Source organism: Rhinolophus ferrumequinum, chromosome 16, assembly GCF_004115265.2.
Source record: "Rhinolophus ferrumequinum isolate MPI-CBG mRhiFer1 chromosome 16, mRhiFer1_v1.p, whole genome shotgun sequence".
Taxonomy (NCBI): domain Eukaryota; kingdom Metazoa; phylum Chordata; class Mammalia; order Chiroptera; family Rhinolophidae; genus Rhinolophus; species Rhinolophus ferrumequinum.
The window spans coordinates 28,929,791-28,950,483 of record NC_046299.1 but is presented as its reverse complement, the minus strand read 5'-3'; the positions used below and the strand labels follow the sequence as shown (position 1 = coordinate 28,950,483).

Genomic DNA, 20,693 nt, shown 5'->3' with positions numbered 1-20,693 from the left:
CTTCAGAAAGCCTGTTAAGATGCTTAGGATCAACTATCAGTACATCAGATGTCTCAAAATGTCATCTTTAAAGTGGAATGCTCACGTGATGACTTCATATTTTATCTTGAGAGCTCAGCACTCAAAAAGTTTTATAAGAAATTCTTGTTTAACAAAGAAATCACCTCTATCTAGAAAGGCCTTATAAAACAGAAGATACAACATTCCTTTCAGAAGATTCTATTGTGTGTAGTGGTATTTTAAAGACTTCAGAGGAGGAAGTAGAAATGTGCTTAAAAGGTTAAGGCTATTCAACAGAATAAAGTTTCTGACTCCTTGATATCCATTCACCTACACACTTAATGGGTGTCTATTCTATACAAGGCTCTGTGTTAGGCAGGCCCTAGGGAAAGAAGGGTTCCTTATCTCAGATCTTACCGTCTGTTGGGAGAGCTGGACGTGAAACCGATAAATGAACAACTGATTATCTACTGTGTTTCCCTGAAAATAAGACCCAACTGGAAAATAAGCCCTAGCATGATTTTTCAGGATGACATACTCTGAGCATAATGCGTCTTTTGGAGCAAAAATTAATCTGACCCAGTCTTATTTTTGGGGAAACACGGTAACTGTAACTATCAGAGAAAGCATGGGCATCCCGTGCTCCTGAGGGATCCTGGAAGGCTTTCCTGAAGAAGGATGCTTCTGCTAAACACTGAGGCTTTGGCTAAGCAAAGAAAGGCAGAGGTTGGGGAGGAAGGGAAAGAACAGAATATGTGCAAAGGCCTTGAAGCTGGCAATAAGCTCAGTGCAACTGAAGAACTTAAGAAGTGGTGTAGATGGGGACCTAGAGAGCAACAGGGCAAAGTACCGGAGGCAGCTGGTAATGTGGGCAGCTCTGCCAGGTGGTGGGCTGTCTTCAAGGCCGCCCTGAGGATTTATCCTCCAGGAGAATAATGGGAAGTCTTTAAAGGTATTTAAACAGGAGAGCGGTAAGATCTGATTTGCACTTCAAGAAGATAACAAACGTGGTCATTTTCTTGAGCAAGTAAAAGCAAAGGTATTTCTCAGTACAATTAAATCTTTATCTCAATTTTATGATGAACGGGATATCAGGTCCTTTAAGTGGCTCCTGACATTTTCGTTTACCGTGTTTCCCCAAAAATAAGACCTAGCCGGACAATCAGCTCTAATGCTGATTGAGTCAAAAATTAAGAGTCAAAAATTAAGACTCACTAATACTGCTTATAGTAAAATAAGACAGGGCCTTATATAATATTATATAAGACCAGGCCTTATATTAACTTTTGCTCCAAAAGACGCATTAGATTGTCCGGCTAGGTCTTATTTTCGGGGAAACAGTAGTATTCAGTATATTGGACATAGACCTTCTATACTTTACATGCATAAAAAATTACTTCTGAATTTTTTCCTACTACACTGAGGACTCTGGGAACTAGGAACATTATTTTGTGTCTCCAGGCAACAAGCTTTGTCCCTGGCACAAAGCAACAACTCAGATTCCCGGATTGTGTAGTTCAGTGGTTCTCTTGAGAAACAGATGTTATAATTGGCTAATCATTTATTAGATTCTATTTTTCAAACGGACCTCTTCTGAATATGAATTCAAGTTTTTAAATGGTCAAACCTTAGTATTTGCAATAAGTTAGAACTATTAATTAGGCTACAAAGTTAATACTAATATGAGTGTTAGAATAAAAACACTATTTCCACTGACTCTCACTAATACTGCTTTTCTCCTTTTTACTGTAGTTGCAGAAGATTCAGGAGGTGGTGGTGATGCCAGAAAGTCCAAAACATGTCTAATGTTGTAATATAATAGAACTGATCTAAATGTCAAATATTGTTTCTACTTTTGAAGAAAAACAAAATATTCAAAATAACTTCAGCAAATTTCATTCAAACCATCAAGTGACAGAAAAAGAGGAGCTTTGGTGGGGGCACACCTTTCTCTTGTGACTATCAAGAGAAAATATACTGCTAACCCGAAAACCCTAGAAGGTAAAATAAAGTTCAACAGAAGTGTAAAATAAGAGGAAAATGAGTGCATTTTTGTTGCCAATTTGTTTTAAATTAAAAACAAATTAAAAATTAAATAATCCTGATACTAGTCACCAATTCTTTAAGAGTTCTTATTAATTATATTCATTTGCTGGGGCTACCATAACAAAATATCACAGACCGAGTGGCTTAAACAACAGAAAATTTTATTGTCACAGTTCTGGAGGCTGGAAGTCTAAGATCAAGATGTTGGCAGGGCTGGTTTCTTGTGAGGCCTCTTTCTTTGGTTTGTAGAGGGACGTCTTCTCCCTGTGTCTTTACATAGTTTTCCCTGTGTGTCTATGTCTTGATCTCTTTTTATGAGGACACATATTGGAGTCATATGACCTCATTTTACCTTAACTACCTCTTTACCCACCCTATCTCCAAAATACAGTCACATTGTGAGGTATGGGGATTTGAATTTCAACGTATGACTCTGAATGTCAACATATGACACCCATAACATTAATACTTGTGATTTATACCTCAAATCCCTTCCTAAACTAAAAGACATTACATGTCTTAATGTAAGAGTAAATACAGTATAGAATGTATCAAAGAAAAAGGATGTCAAATGTTATTCCATCTGAAATGCTTATCATCTCTTTCCTCTATTTTTACTACTTTTGTAAGTTTATAAACTATGTCTTTGTCCTATGCCCATCCCTCTCTGCAAGTCTGAAATCAATTATTTTATATGTAGCTAATATTATTTTTATGTTCAGAACTATTCTTCTAACTGAAAGAATCATCAATTTATAAGACATTACCTGGATAATCCCAATGTAAGTTAAAACAGTTAACAATTATTATGCATTAAAAAGCATGTGATTTGATTATGTAAGAATTTTACTTATCAAAAGTTGTTTGGAAGGACTTCAACAGAAGTTACTTAAAAAAAAAAAAGATTACTAGAACCATATAGCAGGCATTCTGTACACTGACTTATCAAGAGAAACTAAGGACAATCAACTACTTCTACTATGTGCTGTATATCTGAACATCAGAAAAATTTAAGATATCTTCTTTTAGTATCTATAATCATAGACCAAATTGGAAAACAGGCCAAATAATAATAATTACACCACAGATTTTGTCAAAAGATACCTAAAGTATTATGAATCGAACTGATGATCTATGAACTTCAAATGTTTTGTTACAGAGATAATTTTAAGCAGTCAAGAAGTCAGTCACCATATATTTTTACAAGTTAGGTACTTAGAATCCCAATTGTTACTCTCACATTAGAATGTGAGATCCATGAGATAAAAGTTTTTGTCTGTTTTCATCTGTTTGGTTCATAGCTCTATCCTGGCACCTAGAGAAGTACCTGGTATAAGGTAGGTGCCTGGTAAATATTAATGAATAATATTTTGAATAAATCTCATATCAAACAGGTATAAATGAGCAGTACCTGTAAGTTAATAAACTATTTTTAGGGAGGAAAAAAAACTCACTCGATATATACACCCAGATGAGTGTTGTCTATTTATGTCATCACCATGGGCAAGTGGTACTTGTACATACACCTTATTTCTATTGCTTAAAATAATTTTGAAACTTCACTTCTAGCATTATTTTAGAAACTGCATAAGAAATCTCTAATTTTATGTAATTTTTGACCCCAAAATATCAGTCAGCTCAAACAACTTCCCCTCCTCATTCGCTAGGAAACAAATTAGTATGGGGAAGAGATGTGCCACCACTGAAGGTCTGCAAAAATAGGAACTTTGCTTAAGAGCAAGTATAGGAAAGCACAGTTTCATATCCCAAACCAGTGTTCCACTGAATATCACTGAATGCACTACAAGTTTGAAATAGGTCTGTTGGAGAATTAATCTTTCAGCTCAACATCTCTGAGGTCTTTTCAAAGACTCCTTAAAAATATGACCTGTCCGGTGTGATGTCAGAGAGATAGTGGATGGGGGGAGGGGGTCCACAGTGTGAGGGATATAAATGATAAATGTCTAAGTATTATTTTGTCTTGTGCACCTGAAACTAATAATAATAAAAAAAAGACCTGTCACTGTATGAAGGAATTAGGTGTTCATATATAATGATGAAATTTAGAAATGAACTTGATGTCCATAAACTATACTTGTAATTCCAAATACATGGATCTATTTTGAAAGGGTCTTACCATGTTTCCTCAAAAATGAGAAGTAGCTGGACCATCAGCTCTAATGCATTTTTTGGAGCAAAAATTAATATAAGACCTGGTCTGATAGTATATTAGACCCAGTTTTATATTATATTAAAATAAGACCGAGTCATAATTTTTGCTCCAACAGACGCATTAGAGCTGATGGTCCAGCTACATCTTATTTTCGGGGAAACATGATAGATATCTTCCCCAGTTAATATTTAATTTTACAGTTATTTTCTAATGACTATTAAACTATGAATATATTTTGTTATAAAAATGTTTAGCTTCATATATTCAATTATCAGTTTTGTTGCTGAACATTGGAATAATTTTTCCTCAGAAATCAAGATTCCTTTTTATTCACTATAAGTAGTTGTATTAAAAAAAACATAATTTCTTTAAAACATGAGGGGACTTTCAAACAATGTTTAACATTAATAAACCAACACTGATTTACTGTTTTCTGATAGTTCAGAAAGACTGGATAATTATTTCCTAGATAGTTCCTTTTTAGCACTGTCCAACATAATGCCTCACACATAATAGACGTCTGAAAAATATTTACTGAATTAATAACTATCTAATAAAAAAAAGTCTGATACTAACCATTTAAAAATAAGACATTAAATTATTTATTTTGCAATTTAATGCCAATCATCCCACACTTGTCATTAATAATAGTATACATTCGGGGCAGCCGGATGGCTCAGTTGGTTAGAGCGTGAGCTCTCAACAATAAGGTTTCTGGTTCAATTCCCACATGGGATGGTGGGCTGCACCCCCTGCAACTAAGATTGAAAATGGTGACTGGACTTGGAGCTGAGCTGCGCCCTTCACAACTAGATTGAAGGACAACGACTTGGAACTGATGGGCCCTGGAGAAACACACTGTTCCCCAATATTCCCCAATTAAAAATAAATAAATAAAAAACCCAAAATGTATCAATAAATTCTTTTGAAAATTTGATGAAAAGTATGAACCCTTTCCCCAAAAAACACACACAGACACAGAAATTTACACAGATTCTAGGATTGCTTAGACCTCCTGACGCATAGCCATTGACTCTTGGGGATATGGACTGTGAATTAAGAAGTCATATTTTATAATATATCCCTGCATATAAGTAAATCCATATTTGCACGACTGTATCTGAGATAAGTTCTATGCACAGTATTATTCAGATAAATTATCTTACTGTGTAAGCTCCGTTGGAGTCAACTTTTGTGAACATATCCTCTGTTTTGACTACTGGGGCCTCATTTGGTTTCCTGTGGTATTAACTTATTTTATAATAAATTATCCACACACTGGAAAGTCAAATTTGATTATAACAAACTCCCTTATGTGGTAGAGGTGAGAAGAAAGCAAAGCAAGAGAAAGAAAAAAGAAAAAGCAGCTGGAAATAGGTGGTAATGGGAAAACAGGTGCCCAAAAAAGGGATGCTAATGTATCAAAGGAAAGAAGTTGAAGATATACTTAATCTACTTTATAATTTTTGTCAGGCTCCAACAATCCTAGTAATTTTCAACTAACTGAAGCAAAGGAAAATAAATATAAATCAGTGAAAAAAAACCCTACAAAATAAAGGAGCAATGGAATCTCTGTACAGTATACTAGCTCCATCCTCTAGGAGCTACATATGGGACAGAGTTATAGATAAAGAGATATACAAAGGATGGGGGAAAGTGTTTTCAACAGAACTACCGAATTTCCAAAGCATCTGATGTCTTGAGAGTAGCTGAATTTTTATTTCCAAAGACAAACCACTCAAGCTGCAACTTGTAGATAAAACTTTTTGAAGTTTCAAAGTGTACTTGCACATTAAGGAATATAGACTCCTTTCTTCGATGTCACAAAAATAAATCTTGAAAATACTCATCAAATTCTTCTTCCCTATTTAAAATAAAAGGCATATATATTGATTATATCAACAATTAGAGAAAAAAATTACAAGGTGACATATCACATGAGATTAATAAAAATATTTTAATTCAATATAGTTGCTGATTCTTCTATATATCAACATATTTCATGATTCAGCCATCAAATGATTCTTAGCTTCTAAAATACCTATACCCAAATTGATTATAATTAAAATGTTTTGTACATTGGAACCTTTCCCTAAATGTATTTATTACCTAAGATTTTACTTTAAAGTATTTTGTGAAATGTTATTGCTTCTCTTTACTTTTTGGGTTGACTTTATAACGTCTCTGTTCCATCTCATCAAATTCCAGTCTGATCAAGAAATGAATGAAAAAGAAACTATTTTAAGGAAAAATACAAGACTTATTCTTAGGAATAGGGAAAATCTGCTTAGGCTGCAAGTCTTTATTACTAAGAGAATAGTAAATATATAACTGTAGCAGTAAAGATTACGTCTAGAACAAAGAATAGAACTCTGAAAGAAGACATTAATTTATAACATAATGTGTTAAAATACTATGACAATTGCTAAGTATTAAATAAAAATTAATGCTAGGAGCCAGAGTGGTACAGTGGAAATGGCACAGGTTTTCAAGTCAGACAGTGTTTAAGTCTTAGGCTCTGTCACTTATTAGCTGGGTGACCAAGTTACTTAACTTCTCTGGGCTCAGGGGTTTCTTTTTCTGTTAAATGGAGAATATTATACTTCTTCATAGAGTTGCTATAAGGATTAAATGTATGCACAGTTGCTTTTCTTCCTTCTGGGAACAGGGAACCAAGCTGGACAGTCAAATTCAGTCTACCAGTATCTTTAGAAAATGCTCTTTTAGATCAGAGATTCACAATGGGATTCCATCACTTGGTTTTAAATAATTGTGAATACATAAAGTCATCACAACCATGTTCAAATTGCAAAACAATTAATTACAGAATCAAATAAAGTTGATTTAAGAATTATTTGCAATTTGGTATTCTCCATGCTACGGTCCCTTTTCCCTAGCATGACAGCAAAATGTAGTAGAATTTTAAAATTTGTATTAAGAACTTAAATATATAAATTAGCTGAATCTCTGTGTGGACTCAGATGTTCAGTACCTGATCAATGTCAAGGTTTTATAAGGTCACAAAGAGTTTTGGATTATGACAGCCTTCTTGGGGTTTACTGATGTTTATCTTTAATGGCCTAAAAAGGAGAGTTGTCTCTAAGATCTATTCTGTCATTTTCAGCTGTAAAGCTATTCAAGGGGAAGTTATATGGTTGAAAATTTAGTCAATAATTTAACTAAGATAGCAATACTTTATTTACAACAATAACTTTTTAACAATGTGATGTATAGTGATCACACATTTAGGAATTCTTTGGGTAAAATAAATAAATAAAAGGTTAAAGGTCACAGAAAAAGTAATCTTGTTAAAAAGACCTCTTTCCAACACACTTGAATTCTATTGTATTGAGAATATATAATTAGCAATATGTTATATAATCAGCTTTTAAATTAGTGAAGTATAACTGATTTACTAGGTCTCTTTCTATTATGAACCAAGATGACTAGGGACTAGCATAATGGGACTAAAATTTATTTGAACACTTACTATAGTTGTAGGTATTGTATCAGGTGCTTTATATTTTTTATTTCATTAAACTTTCATAAACTTTATGCAGTAGGTATTATTTTATCGTCTTTTAACAGATAAAGTTCAAGTGGTGAACATGCCAGTATGTGACAAGAACTGTTAACATTCCAGCCCATGTCCAGACAGCTCTTCCAACCCATAGCAGAGAACAATGCATGTACTGAATTATCTGTCTTTGGGGGCTAAAGTGGGTGTTGGCAAGTAAACTTTTACACCTATATATATCTTCAAGGGGCTCCCCTGTTTAGGTTTATGATAATTAGAGTATCATGGATATACTGCCCTGGAAGCTAGTAAACAACCCTTCTCTGAAGGAATCTAAGCAAAAACCAGAAGGTCATCTGTTAAGGTAAGCTGAGGAGAGATTTACTCACCAAGAAACTGGACAAGCTGGCTGTTTATGTTAACAAACAATGGCTGGGAATACACTCTGATCTTATCAGGGTAGGTGGTCCTTGGCATTAAACACACATTCATGACGGTTAAGTTTTTTCATTAACTGTTATCAAGAATGGCTGTCGTCACAGCTTCCTAAACTGATGTAATGGGTATGTATTATCTATTTATATAAGGACTTACTGTGACTTTTCATCGGTCTCTGGTACTGGGCCTTTCCAAAGTTCAGATTCTGAAGTACTTTCTTCCTCATCAGAGTTTCCTGTTCATTTAAGAGATTTAAAAAAAAATGTGAGTATTATATTTAAAACATATTTTGAACTACCCACCAATGCAATTAAATTAACTTCAGATTTAACTGCAATTTAACTTCAACTTTTATGGCTCTCTAGAAATTTAAAATTCACTCTATCAGACCAATAAGTTCTTTCTAAAAGTAAATAAATAAGCTGAGATATACCAAAAAGTTTCAGGAAAAAGACGATAAAGTCTCATGGAAAACTTCTCTAAGTTACACTGAGTTAAAGTAGCAATTCCAATAGTATTAACTCATAAAGGAATATCTCTTGCAATATATGTGATTGTCTTTGATTTACTTTCTTATTTTTATTAGTCATACAAAAGACATTCAGGTTAAGATTTCGGTAGAGAATATATTTACATTAGGATCAAGACCTTAAGAACTGAAGTTGTGGGTAGGAACAGCTAGTTATGAAAAAAATGTCAGACATTTTTAAAAATTAATATTGATTAATTAGAAGAGGCCTGTTGCAATGAAGAAACAGGCTTTGTCATACACACATTTTTAGGAGCAAAAATTCTGTAAACTCTTTCTTGAGGAAAATCTGGCAATATAGATCAGTTTAGAATTTACATACCATTTGACTGGCAATGATGTTTTTAGGAATTTAATTGTTTACTTAAAATAAATGAGCACCTCAGATATATGTACAAAGATGTTCACTGTATAACAACAACAAATGAAAAGTTAAATTCCTACCAATTAGGGATTAAGGATTGGTTAAATAAATACTATACAGCTGTTTAAAAAAACCTTAGAATATCTGTATGTATTATCATGGGGAAATATCCATGCTATATCAAATTTTTAAAAAATTACAGAAAGCATGCACAGTATAATCTGATTTATGGTTAAAACATTACATATATCTATATAGTATTATATATGTATGTATACATATAAGTTTGTAAGGACCAACCAAACTTAATAGCGATTATATTACTTGTGGGCCTGGGATACTTTTACTTTAAGAATTTCTTTTTATTTTTGTTTTGTATTTTAAACAATGATCATGTATTATCTTTAAAAATCCATAAAAAAATAGATAACTTCTATTTTAAAAATATAAGGATATAGGCATATTTCCAATGAATCACCCTATATTAGCCAACTAAAAATTATCAAATACTGGAAAACAAATCATGAGGCAATAAAATTATATGCCACAAAGTAATTAATTAGCATAAATCGTAATTAACATAATTTGTAATTAATTAGCATAATTAATTAGCATAATTAGCATAATTCGTAATAGTTAGTGATTAATTCGCATAATTCAATTCCAATAATGGCCATTCGTCTAAAAAAAAAATGACACAAATTTGGCCAGTCAATACAGAATGTCAGTAAAAGAATACCCCTTGGTTAAACACAACACAAAAATAAAACAGCATTGATTTGTCACAATGGTTCTAGCTTTTTACCTGTTGGACTTGGATCCTTGAATCAACATGCATGTCTGAACTTTGGTATTGATTCTATTCTGGCACAAATGCTAACAAAAAGTGGCTAAAAAAGGGAGGGGTGTTGTATTTCTAATGATCTACATACAAAGATGATAAAAATATAAAACCTGGGGAACAAGATTCCCGCTCAATGGCAGCCAGTGTCCCAAACTGAATATGTGAGAAGAAAGAATAAATAAGTCTTCTATTCTTATTTTTATGAAAAACAAAGCACACAAAAATAGTTAAGCCTACTAAAGTTACCGCCATGGTGTCACCTTGTTAATGACATCAGAGAACAAAACCTACAACACCTTTGGAAGTGGGAAGCTAATTTCAAAAGGCCTTACAACCAGCTGCTCTCTTGTTTCCTCTCGAGCACTTCGCACATGCCAGTTTGCCTACAACAGTTTTTGGATACCAGACAATCAAGTTTTTCTAAAAAAAAATCAAAGCAGTTTATAATAACATTATAAAATAACTCTCTTTGAAAGAGCACATGCTGAAAAAGTGGCCAAATATCCTTAGAGAATCAAATCTACAAGACTGGACTACATGACCTTTACGGTCCCTAACAACCCTATGAATCTATAATATTCTAGTTCCCTGAAGGTGACAATAACTACAAATCATTTTTATGACAACTGCTACAACCTGCCAGAGACGAGAGGGGTGCTGCTAAAGAAATAACAGTTAGTAGAATGGGCAATATGAAATGATGCTCTTGCATCAGTTTCACATCTATGCACTGATTATTGGCAAGGGGAGATCAGATTTTAAGTCACTGACTCTCGATAATGGAAGGGGATCATGGAGGTCTTTAATTGAACACTTATCCAATGAATGAATCTCTTATTGCAACACCCGGGATAACAAGTCCAATCTATGCTTGGACATCTCACTACTTGCTAAAGTAGTCCATTCCTCCCACTGTTTTCTTCAGATAAAAGAAAACAGTTTTTCCTTAAATTAAGGCAAAAATCTGTCCTCAGGCAATTCTTATTCATAGACTCCAGTTCTTCCAACCAGGCACCTGTCAGGGCCCAGGGCAGGTCGCCCCAAATTTTGTCACAATGGAATATTGATTATTTTGAATTAAAGCTACTTAGGAAACTGCCATTGAAAGAACAACACTCTGACCTTTCTGTCCGGCTAAAAAGCTCCTTAACCCATCCCTCCCACCCCTTCACTTTTTAAACATCAACAGTTCCTTCAACCTTTTTTTATGACACAATTTCAAGTTCTGTCAACACCTTGGTTTTTCTATTCTTGATGTGCTTTAAGTTTGCGATGTTCTTTTTAGCACGTGATGCAAATTGCATACAATTTTCTCTACATGTTTGGAATAATAAAAGCAGGTCTATCATCTTGATTTTTCTGGATATTGTATGATACCTAAATAATTTGGTCTACTGTAGACGTAGCAAGTTTCAATTGCAATAACAAATTGACAGGTCAGATTTTATAGACTTAATTTTTGATCTGACCAGTTCTAAAGAACAAAGCAAGAATTTACAGTTGGGTAAAGACAGTCTATTCAATAAATGGTGCTGGGAAAACTGGACAGATACATGCAAAAAAATGAAACTGGATCACCTTCTTATGCTGTACACAAGAATAAACTCAAAATGGATTAAAGACTTAAATGCAAAACATGAAGCCACAAAACTCCTAAAAGAAAACATAGAAAGAAATAAACTCTCAGTAATATTTTTTCTAATCTATCTCCTCAAGCACGGAAAATGAAAGAAAAAATAAACAAACGGGACCACATCAAACTAAAAGGTTTTCTCACAGCAAAGGAAACCATCAACTAAACGAAAAGACATCTTACTGACTGGGAAAATATATTTGCCAATGATAGATCTGATAACAGGTTAATATCCGCAATTTGTATTCATATATAAAGCTCACACAACTCAACAACAAAAAACAAACAATCTAACTACAAAATGAGCAGGATGTGAATAGACATTTCTCCAAAGAGGACATACAGATGGCCAATAGGCATGAAAAGATGCTCAATGTCACTAATCATCAGAGAAATGCAAAGAAAAACCACAGTGAGATACCACCTCACTCCTCTTAGAATGCCCATCATCAATAAATCAACAAACAAGTGATGGTGAGGATGTGGAGAAAAAGGAACCCTTGTGCACTGTTGGTGGGACTGCAAATTAGTGCAGCTACTATGGAAAACAGTATGGAGGGTCCTCAAAAAGTTAAAAATAGAACCACCTTATGACCCAGCAATTCCACTCCTGGGTATTTACCCAAAGAAATCTAAAACACTAATTCGAAAAAATATATGCACCCCTGTGTTTACTGCAGCACTATTCAAAATAGCCAAGATACGGAAATAACAAATGCCCATCAATAGTTGATTGGATAAAGAAATTGTGGTACATTTATACAATGGAATATTACTCTGCCATAAAAAAGAATGAAATCTTACCATTTGCAACAACATAGATGGACCTAGAAGATATTATGCTAAGTGAAATAAGTCAGACTGAGAAAGACAAGTATCACATAATCTCACTTACATGTGGAAACTAAGGAACAGAATAAATAAACAAAACATAAACAGACTCATAGAAACAGAGAATAAACTGACAGTTGCTAAAAGGAAGAGTGGCAGGTGAAAGACAATAAGAGGTACAAGCTTCCAGCTATAAAATAAATAAGTCACACGGATGTAAAGTACAGTACAGAGAGGGGGATTTGGGGGATTGGTGAGAAAGGTGAAGGGATTCGGAAGTAACAATTCGTAGTCACAAAATAGTCGCAGGGATGTGAATAGACTTATTGGGGGGATCACCTCATAAATTATATAAATGCTTAACCACTGTGCTGTACACCTGAAACTAATATAAAATAATATTAATGTCAATTAGAATGAAAAAAATATATATATATATAATCACGGGATGTAGAGTACAGCATAGGGAACATAGTCAACGATATTGTAATAGCATGGTAGTATCAGAGGAGTGGGAGACTTGTTGGGGTTATCACTTTGTGAGGTTTGTAAATGTCTAATCATGATGTTGTTTTGTACACCTGAAACTACTAATACTTTAAAAAATAAAATAAAAAGCAAGAAAACAAACTAAGCTAAAGGTTGTTCGGTCTGGGTACCACATACTTCCCTCCCTACTACTAGAAGCCTGACCTGCCTGAGGAGAGGGACAGAGACTTAGGGCTATTTCTTGGAGATGGAAGAGGATCAAGGGAGCTAGAGGGAGGGCAGTGGAGGGGAGAAGGAAAAATAAATGAAAGAATGACTATAAATGAGTAAGTTAAGACCTTTGCCCCAAACATTTTTTAATAATGAAAAATTTGGAACTGGAAAAGGGCAATTTTTTTCCCTCTACATTAAATAGGCCTTCACACCGCTTATTGCCATGTACTGTTGGAAATGGGTAAAAACTAAAATAAAATTTCCCACTTTAACCTGTGTATGCTTTTTCTTTACTACTTTACTATCCTAGAGAGCATAAGTCTATCAGTCTCATGCCTGTACTACACTTCACCTAATTTAGAAGGAGTTGCTTGCTGATAAATTAGGATTGACATGGGAAAAAGGAAGTGTCAGTGCTTTAAGACACTTCAAATATGTTGAAAACAAAACTGAAATGAGCAAAATAATTTATAAGGAATATGTTATATTCCTAAACTAGATGAATGCCTCCAGTGATAATTCCCTCTTCATTAAATTTTTAAACAGTAAATATCTTAAAATTTCTATTTTACTATTTTCTCAATACAAAATTTATGATTACGGAACACTTAAAAATTCTCAAGAATTATACTAAAATGCTAATAATGTTTATATTGGAATGGTGGGATTTAGAGTAATTACTAAAATTTTTCTTGAGTTTGCCACAGTAAATATATATTACAGTAAAATTTGAAAAAAAAAATTGCTTATAAATTTCCAAGTAAGCCTAGAAGTCTTAAACCTCTAAATTTCTAATAAAATAAGTCCAGATATTATAAAATGAGTTAGGTATGCTGTTGAATTACACTTTATTGTCAGGCCCTAAGCCTATGCAAAGTCTTTAAGAAATTCAACATTGTATTACTGTTTGTTGTATCACAACTGGATGGCCCCTTTTATGAACCCATAGGAGATTCTATTCTCAAAACTCTGCCTGGAAAGAGCTAAACACCCTGTGAGTTCTCTTTATTATCATATGGGTATAATTAATCATTCTACTGGTAGTTTCCTTCTTCGGTTTGGTTGTTGGGAAGAACAGTGACAAATTTGTGATCTACCTTTGCAATTATGCAGGACGTTTTGGTAAACATTTTTCTGTATTAATTTTACCTTTAGGTTTGCTTTGCTATTCTACCTTTATTTTTCCATTATTCTAATTTTACCTTTAAAAAAATCTTACTTTACTGTATATATTTTTGTAGGTCATTGTGAATACTTTTTGGAACGTTGCAGGGAAAAATAATAAAATTTATAGCAAATATTCAATAAAATCAAATCTGGTCTGACCCAATCTTGTGAAAACCACAGGACTTATTAAAAAAACTAACCAGTATCAACCAGTTGCCAACATTTGCTTTCCATGTACAAACCACATACTTCCTTTAATCTATCAAAATCACCAAAATGACAGAGATAACTCAGTCCCATGCAACACAAGCATTATTTCTTAAATCTTAATCCACCTCCCCAATTCAGATTTTTCCATTCCAACCTCATCCGGTTCTCTTCCTTCACTTTCTATAATGTAAAATTGAAATGTGTACCAATTGTATCCACCAAAAAACATTTTTATGTTTTTCTATACTTAAAATAAGAAACTTTTAAATGTTCTAAACCAGGGGAGAAATCATACATATCAGGTCTTTTTTCTATGATTTTTCTTATGTAGCATAAAAATAAAATAATTTACATCAGAGCCAGTCACAATTCACGGGAAACCCAAATTGCAAATAAGTTGAATCTATATATTTTTATTAAATAAAGAAATACTTGATACTTACTGTTTACAGAGTTTTCTGATTTCTTTGAGGATGAATGTCCTGAAAAGGAAACAGCATTGTTTTGTTAAGCATCACCTTGCAGTGATGATACCCAGTTGTAGCTGTAACCAGAATTGCGCCCAAAAGCTGAGTTTACTTTACAGTCTTACAGAAAAGCACTTCACTGTCTTCTAATCTTTCGCGTTCCTTAGACTTCTCTCCCTAACTAAAATGTTAGGTTCTTTTAGGCAGGGATATTTTATGCTCTCATATGGCCTGGAATACCTAGCACAAAACTTAAAAAATAACAAGTATCTGTAAAATAATTTCATGTTACTAAAAGAAACAAACAATGAACCAACCCATACATTAGCTATAATATAACCAATACTTTATCTAAAGAGATGTTCAACATCTGAAAGCAATTTACAAATAAATACTCATTTTTCACGATACTTTTTCAAAGATTATTTACAGGTGAGAATCAGTAATCAGTAACTGAAAAATCACACACACAATTATGTCATAAAACAAAAACATTCAGTTCTACAATGGTTATCCAGTGAAGGAAATGGAAAGAGAAAAGTACTAAAGTTCTATTAACGTAATTTTTAAAACTATCACTATATACAGTCTCCTGCAATAGGACCTCAGGAGAAATATTTCGGAAGGCTGCTAAAAAAATAAAATAAAAAAAAATAAAAAAAAAAATAATAGATGGAGAGGAACAATTCCTCCAACCTCCCTGGATAGGAGGTCCCCTAAACCAAAACCATTGCATGAATGGCCCCTTTAAGGCCAAAGGGAGTGCAAGAACTACAGGGCAAAAAAGAAAGCCTAGGCCTGGACCGCAGTGACTATTTTATGTTAATTGCTTCTTCACTCCTTATTTCCTAGTCATCAGACAGAAAATAAAAACATAGCTAAGTTTCTGGTGGCAAAAGAAATGTATTCTTTTCTGTCATATGAGAAACATGATACCTGCTTCCAAATGTCTATAGGTAAAAAGGTTAGGCTTTCTGTAAAGGCCTACGGACATAATTGGAACTGAAGGCAGGAAGTTGCAGATGTGAGCTAAATGGAAAGAGAAACCTGCTAGCAATTGTAACTGTCTGAAATGTCAAGGCGTACTTTGAATCGTAATGGGCTCTTTCCCTGGAGGTGTTGAAGCAGAAGCAGAACAAGTATAGAGCTTCTCAAACTTTATTGTCCACATGAATCATCCCAGGATCTTATTAAAGTGCAATATAAGAGATCTGGAAGGGACTGAAACTGTGCATTTCTAACAAGATCCCACGTGAGGACAATGCCAGAGGACCATACTTTGAAAAGCAAAACCACAGAGTACCTTTTCAATCATGATTCCAGGTCTGACATCTCTGATGTTCCTTTCAACATTGAGAAACTGGTTGAAATTTACTGATTCACTCACTCATCTAACATTTACTGAAGGCCTACTATGTGGAGCAAGCACTGTGCTTAGGAATTAGAGACAATCAAACAAGTCACCCAGTCCCTTCCTTAACAGAAAATAAGCAAATTATTCCAAGGGTGATAAGCCTTTCCAAAGGTCCAGGTTGCTACTGATATGTGTAAATGGGACCTAACCTTGCCTGGAGAAGTGAGGTGAACGGTGTCAGGAAAGGCCTTCCCCAGGAACTGAGTTTGGGAATGGGGCGTGGTGGGAAGGGTTAAGACCCTGAACTTTCTGTCAGAACAGTCGGCCTAAGTACCTGCCAAAGCACACGGGTCCTCAGAGTCAAACTACTGATCTGCACGTCTTACATTTTTCCTCCAACCATTTGCTAAGCTACCTAGCCCTATCCAATTATCCATCTGTCTGTCCGTCCATCCAACCCATCCATCCACTTATTTAACATTTTGTATGATAGTAACCTGAAGCTATGCGAGTAGATGGGATCACACGGGGAGAATGGAGAGAGAGAAGGCAAGTCCTACAATAGCCTGAGCAACTCCAAAACTTAAGAGTAAGACTGGGGAGGGACTAGGGTTTAAAAAGGTAAGGAGAGGCCAGAAAGACAGGAAGAAAATCAAAGTAGACTGTTTTAAGAAGGAGTGTCAACAGGCCAAATGCAGCTGAAATATTAAGCATTCACTAAGTAATACTGAAGTTTGGGCCAAATTAAGGCGGTTTAGCGAGAAAGTATTATATCGAGATCAACCCAGATAATCCCAGATATTAAAAAATTCCACACAATTTTCCTGTAAGTTTGCTAAATTGTCGTTTTCTGCTTTATACCACAAAAGTTTGAAAAAAAGAACTATATCCTGTATTCTCCACCATCAAAAATACTCTAAATAAGTTAATAAGAAAAAGATGTCTTAATTCCACTCTGCTTTGGTTTTCTATCCCCGAAGTTGCCCTGAAACAATCTTCATTTTCTCATTCTTTCATTTTCTCATTCTTTATTATGTACGCCTAATGTGCTAATGGGGTGCTGCGACTATATCAACAAACAAAACAGACTGAATTCCTGTCCTCCTTGGGCTGTTATGTAATTGTCATGTGCAATAAAGGAAAGCTGCAGAGCTGTGACAATATTATAAATGGAAGCCCTAATTTAGATCCATGGACAGATACGGAGTCAGGAAAGGATCCCTGAGGCAGTGACATTTAAGCGTAGGTCTGAAGGATGAGTTAGGACAGGACTGGGACTTTAGGAAGAAAGGAAGCAGTATCTATGTCCCTAAAACAAAAGAAGTTTGGCATTTATGGAAACTGAAAGGCTACGTGGGTAGAGTGTGAAAGTGAGGTGGAGAATGGTAAGAGAGAATCCTTGTATGCCAGATCATACAGAGCCTTTGGGCTTTGCCCAGGATTTTGGTTATTATCCTAAGAACAACAGGATATCATTGCTTCATGATAAATAGATTAAGGGGAGGGAAGATAGGATGTCAAGTGGTGAAGGAACCAGTAGCCTAGACGAGAAAACATGGTGGTTTGAACTAGGGTGGAGAGAACTTGAGAAATATATTAATATATAAAAATAATTAATGAGAGAAAAGAACACATCCCAGAAAATTCCCAGATTTCTAATATTACTTTTTAGGTTGACAGAGATCTACGGACACTATGGAAATATGGACACTAAAGGAAAAATATCTGTAAGGAAGATCACATGCATATGTCTGTATAATCTGAGGGGTCTAACCCCATCTCTGATCCCTAGTTACCTGTTTTGAAGGTACCGAATAAACTTTTACAAGGTAGGGATTAGTTCTTTAATTTGAAATATGTAGCGATTAATACAGTATCATACTAGCATATGAATGTAACAATATTATATAATACAATAATGAATGCAACAAAATTCTCAAATATGATACATTAAATATTTTACTGGCACTTAAGCATAAATATTTTTAAAAACTCAAATGAGATTTTTCACTTAGTGAAATTTATTTTGGAGTTAGCAAATGATTAATATAGAGACAAAAAGCAGTCTGCTTCAAATACCATTTCTCAATAAACAATAGAATAAAAGTATTTTCCACTCACCATCTATCAATTTTACCAAGTCTAAAACTTGGAGATACTATATGCTTAAGTATATCATGATATGCAAGAAGAAAAAACTGGACGTAAGAATGTAACCTGTCTAATGATCTTCATATCTGGAGCAAGGGAGCCCTCTCTTGTCCAAGTATTATGGTAACATTGACCTGAATCTAATTCAATCTACCATTATCTACCTAATTTAAGTCTGATTCACTCTAAATTACAGCCAATCAGACTCTGTATTATGGACTGAAAAAGTAACTAGCAGTCACCTTCATAATAGCTAACTATGTGGCAAGTACTATGCAAAATGTTTACATGCATTCTTCTCATTTCAACTTCTGAGCAATCCTATGAGTCAGATACTATTATCATGACCATTTTACACATGAAGAAATGAAGGCTTAGAAAGCTTAAGGACTGCTGAGGAAGAAGTGGCTGACTGATGGATTTAAATATTTACTAAGTATATGAGCACAGAACCATGCTAGGTTCTGAGGACACATTATATCAATCTTTATCATTTCAAGAAGCTCATAAATTAGTGAATACTCACAGACTCTGATAATTGAAATCAGTGTTATAATATTATACTGACTCATAGATTATGTCCTGTTTTACAGTGTTCAAAATATTTTTCACATTCTTATTTGATTCTCCACAATAAGCTCAAGCAGTACAGAGGCCAGGTATTCACATCACCCCTACTTACATAAGGAAAGTAAAACTCAAGAAGTTCAGTGACTCACTCAAGGTAACAAGTCTTTAAGTGACAAAGCCAGAATTACAAGGCTGTTTGCAATATTGTACCATCTGTCAAAAATGAATCAAAGCCAACTTTGTTTTTGAAACTCTTGTAAGCCACTATAAGTTCACATCTAAATTCTCACCAGATTCCTTTCAAATAATATAAAACAGAATTCTAAATGCATTCACCAATTAAATTCTAGATTTGAAACACGGCATATTGCACTTCATATTCAGAAATGTGAGTACATAATGTATCTTAATTCCCTTTTACCTTTATCCTTTTTCTTAGAGGTCTCTTCTGCAGAAGATAATCTGGATTTTTTGTGGGATGACTCTTCACAGTCTTTTTTGATTTTATCCTTTGTTTTTTTTGACTTGACTTCTTTTCTCCTTTATGTTGAACAATATAAAATTAAAGTTAACTTTTTTCAAATGATCTTTACAAAAAAATAAAAACCAATGAGTAAAAAAATAAAATCAGTTACTTATTTTCAAAATATAATTTACATAATAAGGAACCCTTGAGTCTGTAAATATTATATTTTAGGTTAGTATATTATTTAAGATAATTCTGTAAAATAATGAAGCCTCAACATTGAGACAAAGAATTATTTTTTATAAGTCCTGTATACAAACCTTAGCAAATATAAGTCATAGTTTTACTCATTTCCTCCTTTTTATATTCTATCATTTAGCCATTACAATCAACAAACGAACAAAAAAACCAAACTCACATATACAGACAACAGAATGGTGGTTAACAGAGGGGAAGAGAGGTGGGGAGAGGACAAAGAGAGTAAAGAGGGTCAAATACAAGGTGAGAAAAGAAAGAGATTAGACTTCAGATGGTGAGCACGCCAGTAGAGTACACAGATATTGTATTATAAAGTTGTACAATTGAAATTTATATAATGTTATTAACCAATGTTATCTCAATACATTTAATTAAAAATAAAAATGGTTAAAATATACATACAAAACATTATATAAACAAATCTCATTTCTCTCCTCATAATTCATATCTATTATACCTACATTTTGAAGAAACCACTGCAACAGTTCTAAACCACCAGTAAATAGATAATTCTTCTCTTAAGAATAAAGGAATATAGTTATGATATTATGGAATGAGGGTGGGACGGCTTAATGTTAACTCATATGTTTACTTTAGACCATTTACCCTTTTACTGCTGTAGTTTTCTCTCTTCTAGGCCAGGTTTACAATATTACCATGCTTGCCAAGCAATTGATTTTAACTGGTTTAAATAAATACTAAATAGGAAAAGGTGATAATGCTGAAACTGGGAGTGGGAAGGAAGATGAAGAGACAACCGAGATTACTTTCAAGGGACTTCCAAGTTAAGGTACTTGTACCAAATGCTATAATACTATTGTAAGACAGCAACCACTTTTTGTCTCTCACAGGAATCATTTGAATTGTAAATTGAAGCTCAAAAGTCAAGGCCAAATAAACACCTCTGGTATTGTTCAGTATCACTGATGGAGAGGGGAAATAAAGGTTTAGGCTACTCAAATCCAAAAAATCC

At 34.0% G+C, this 20,693-nt stretch overlaps 2 protein-coding genes across 2 annotated transcripts in view; one reads left to right on the top strand and one right to left on the bottom strand.

Moving 5' to 3' along the window:
- PDE6C (phosphodiesterase 6C) overlaps positions 1-4,251 on the top strand; it is a 39,627-nt gene extending 35,376 nt beyond the window's left edge. The window contains exon 22 of the mRNA XM_033131227.1: positions 1,753-4,251. Coding sequence (XP_032987118.1) covers positions 1,753-1,814 — 62 coding nt within the window. The 3' untranslated portion in view covers positions 1,815-4,251. The remainder of the gene's footprint in view (positions 1-1,752) is intronic.
- A 1,667-nt stretch (positions 4,252-5,918) lies between these two features.
- The window catches only part of LOC117035728 (protein FRA10AC1), a 31,491-nt gene continuing 16,716 nt past the window's right edge, over positions 5,919-20,693 (bottom strand). Inside the window, exons 11-14 of the mRNA XM_033129697.1 lie at positions 19,418-19,536; positions 14,898-14,936; positions 8,331-8,409; positions 5,919-6,083 (exon numbers count right to left, since the gene is read on the bottom strand). Coding sequence (XP_032985588.1) covers positions 6,041-6,083; positions 8,331-8,409; positions 14,898-14,936; positions 19,418-19,536 — 280 coding nt within the window. The 3' untranslated portion in view covers positions 5,919-6,040. The remainder of the gene's footprint in view (positions 6,084-8,330; positions 8,410-14,897; positions 14,937-19,417; positions 19,537-20,693) is intronic.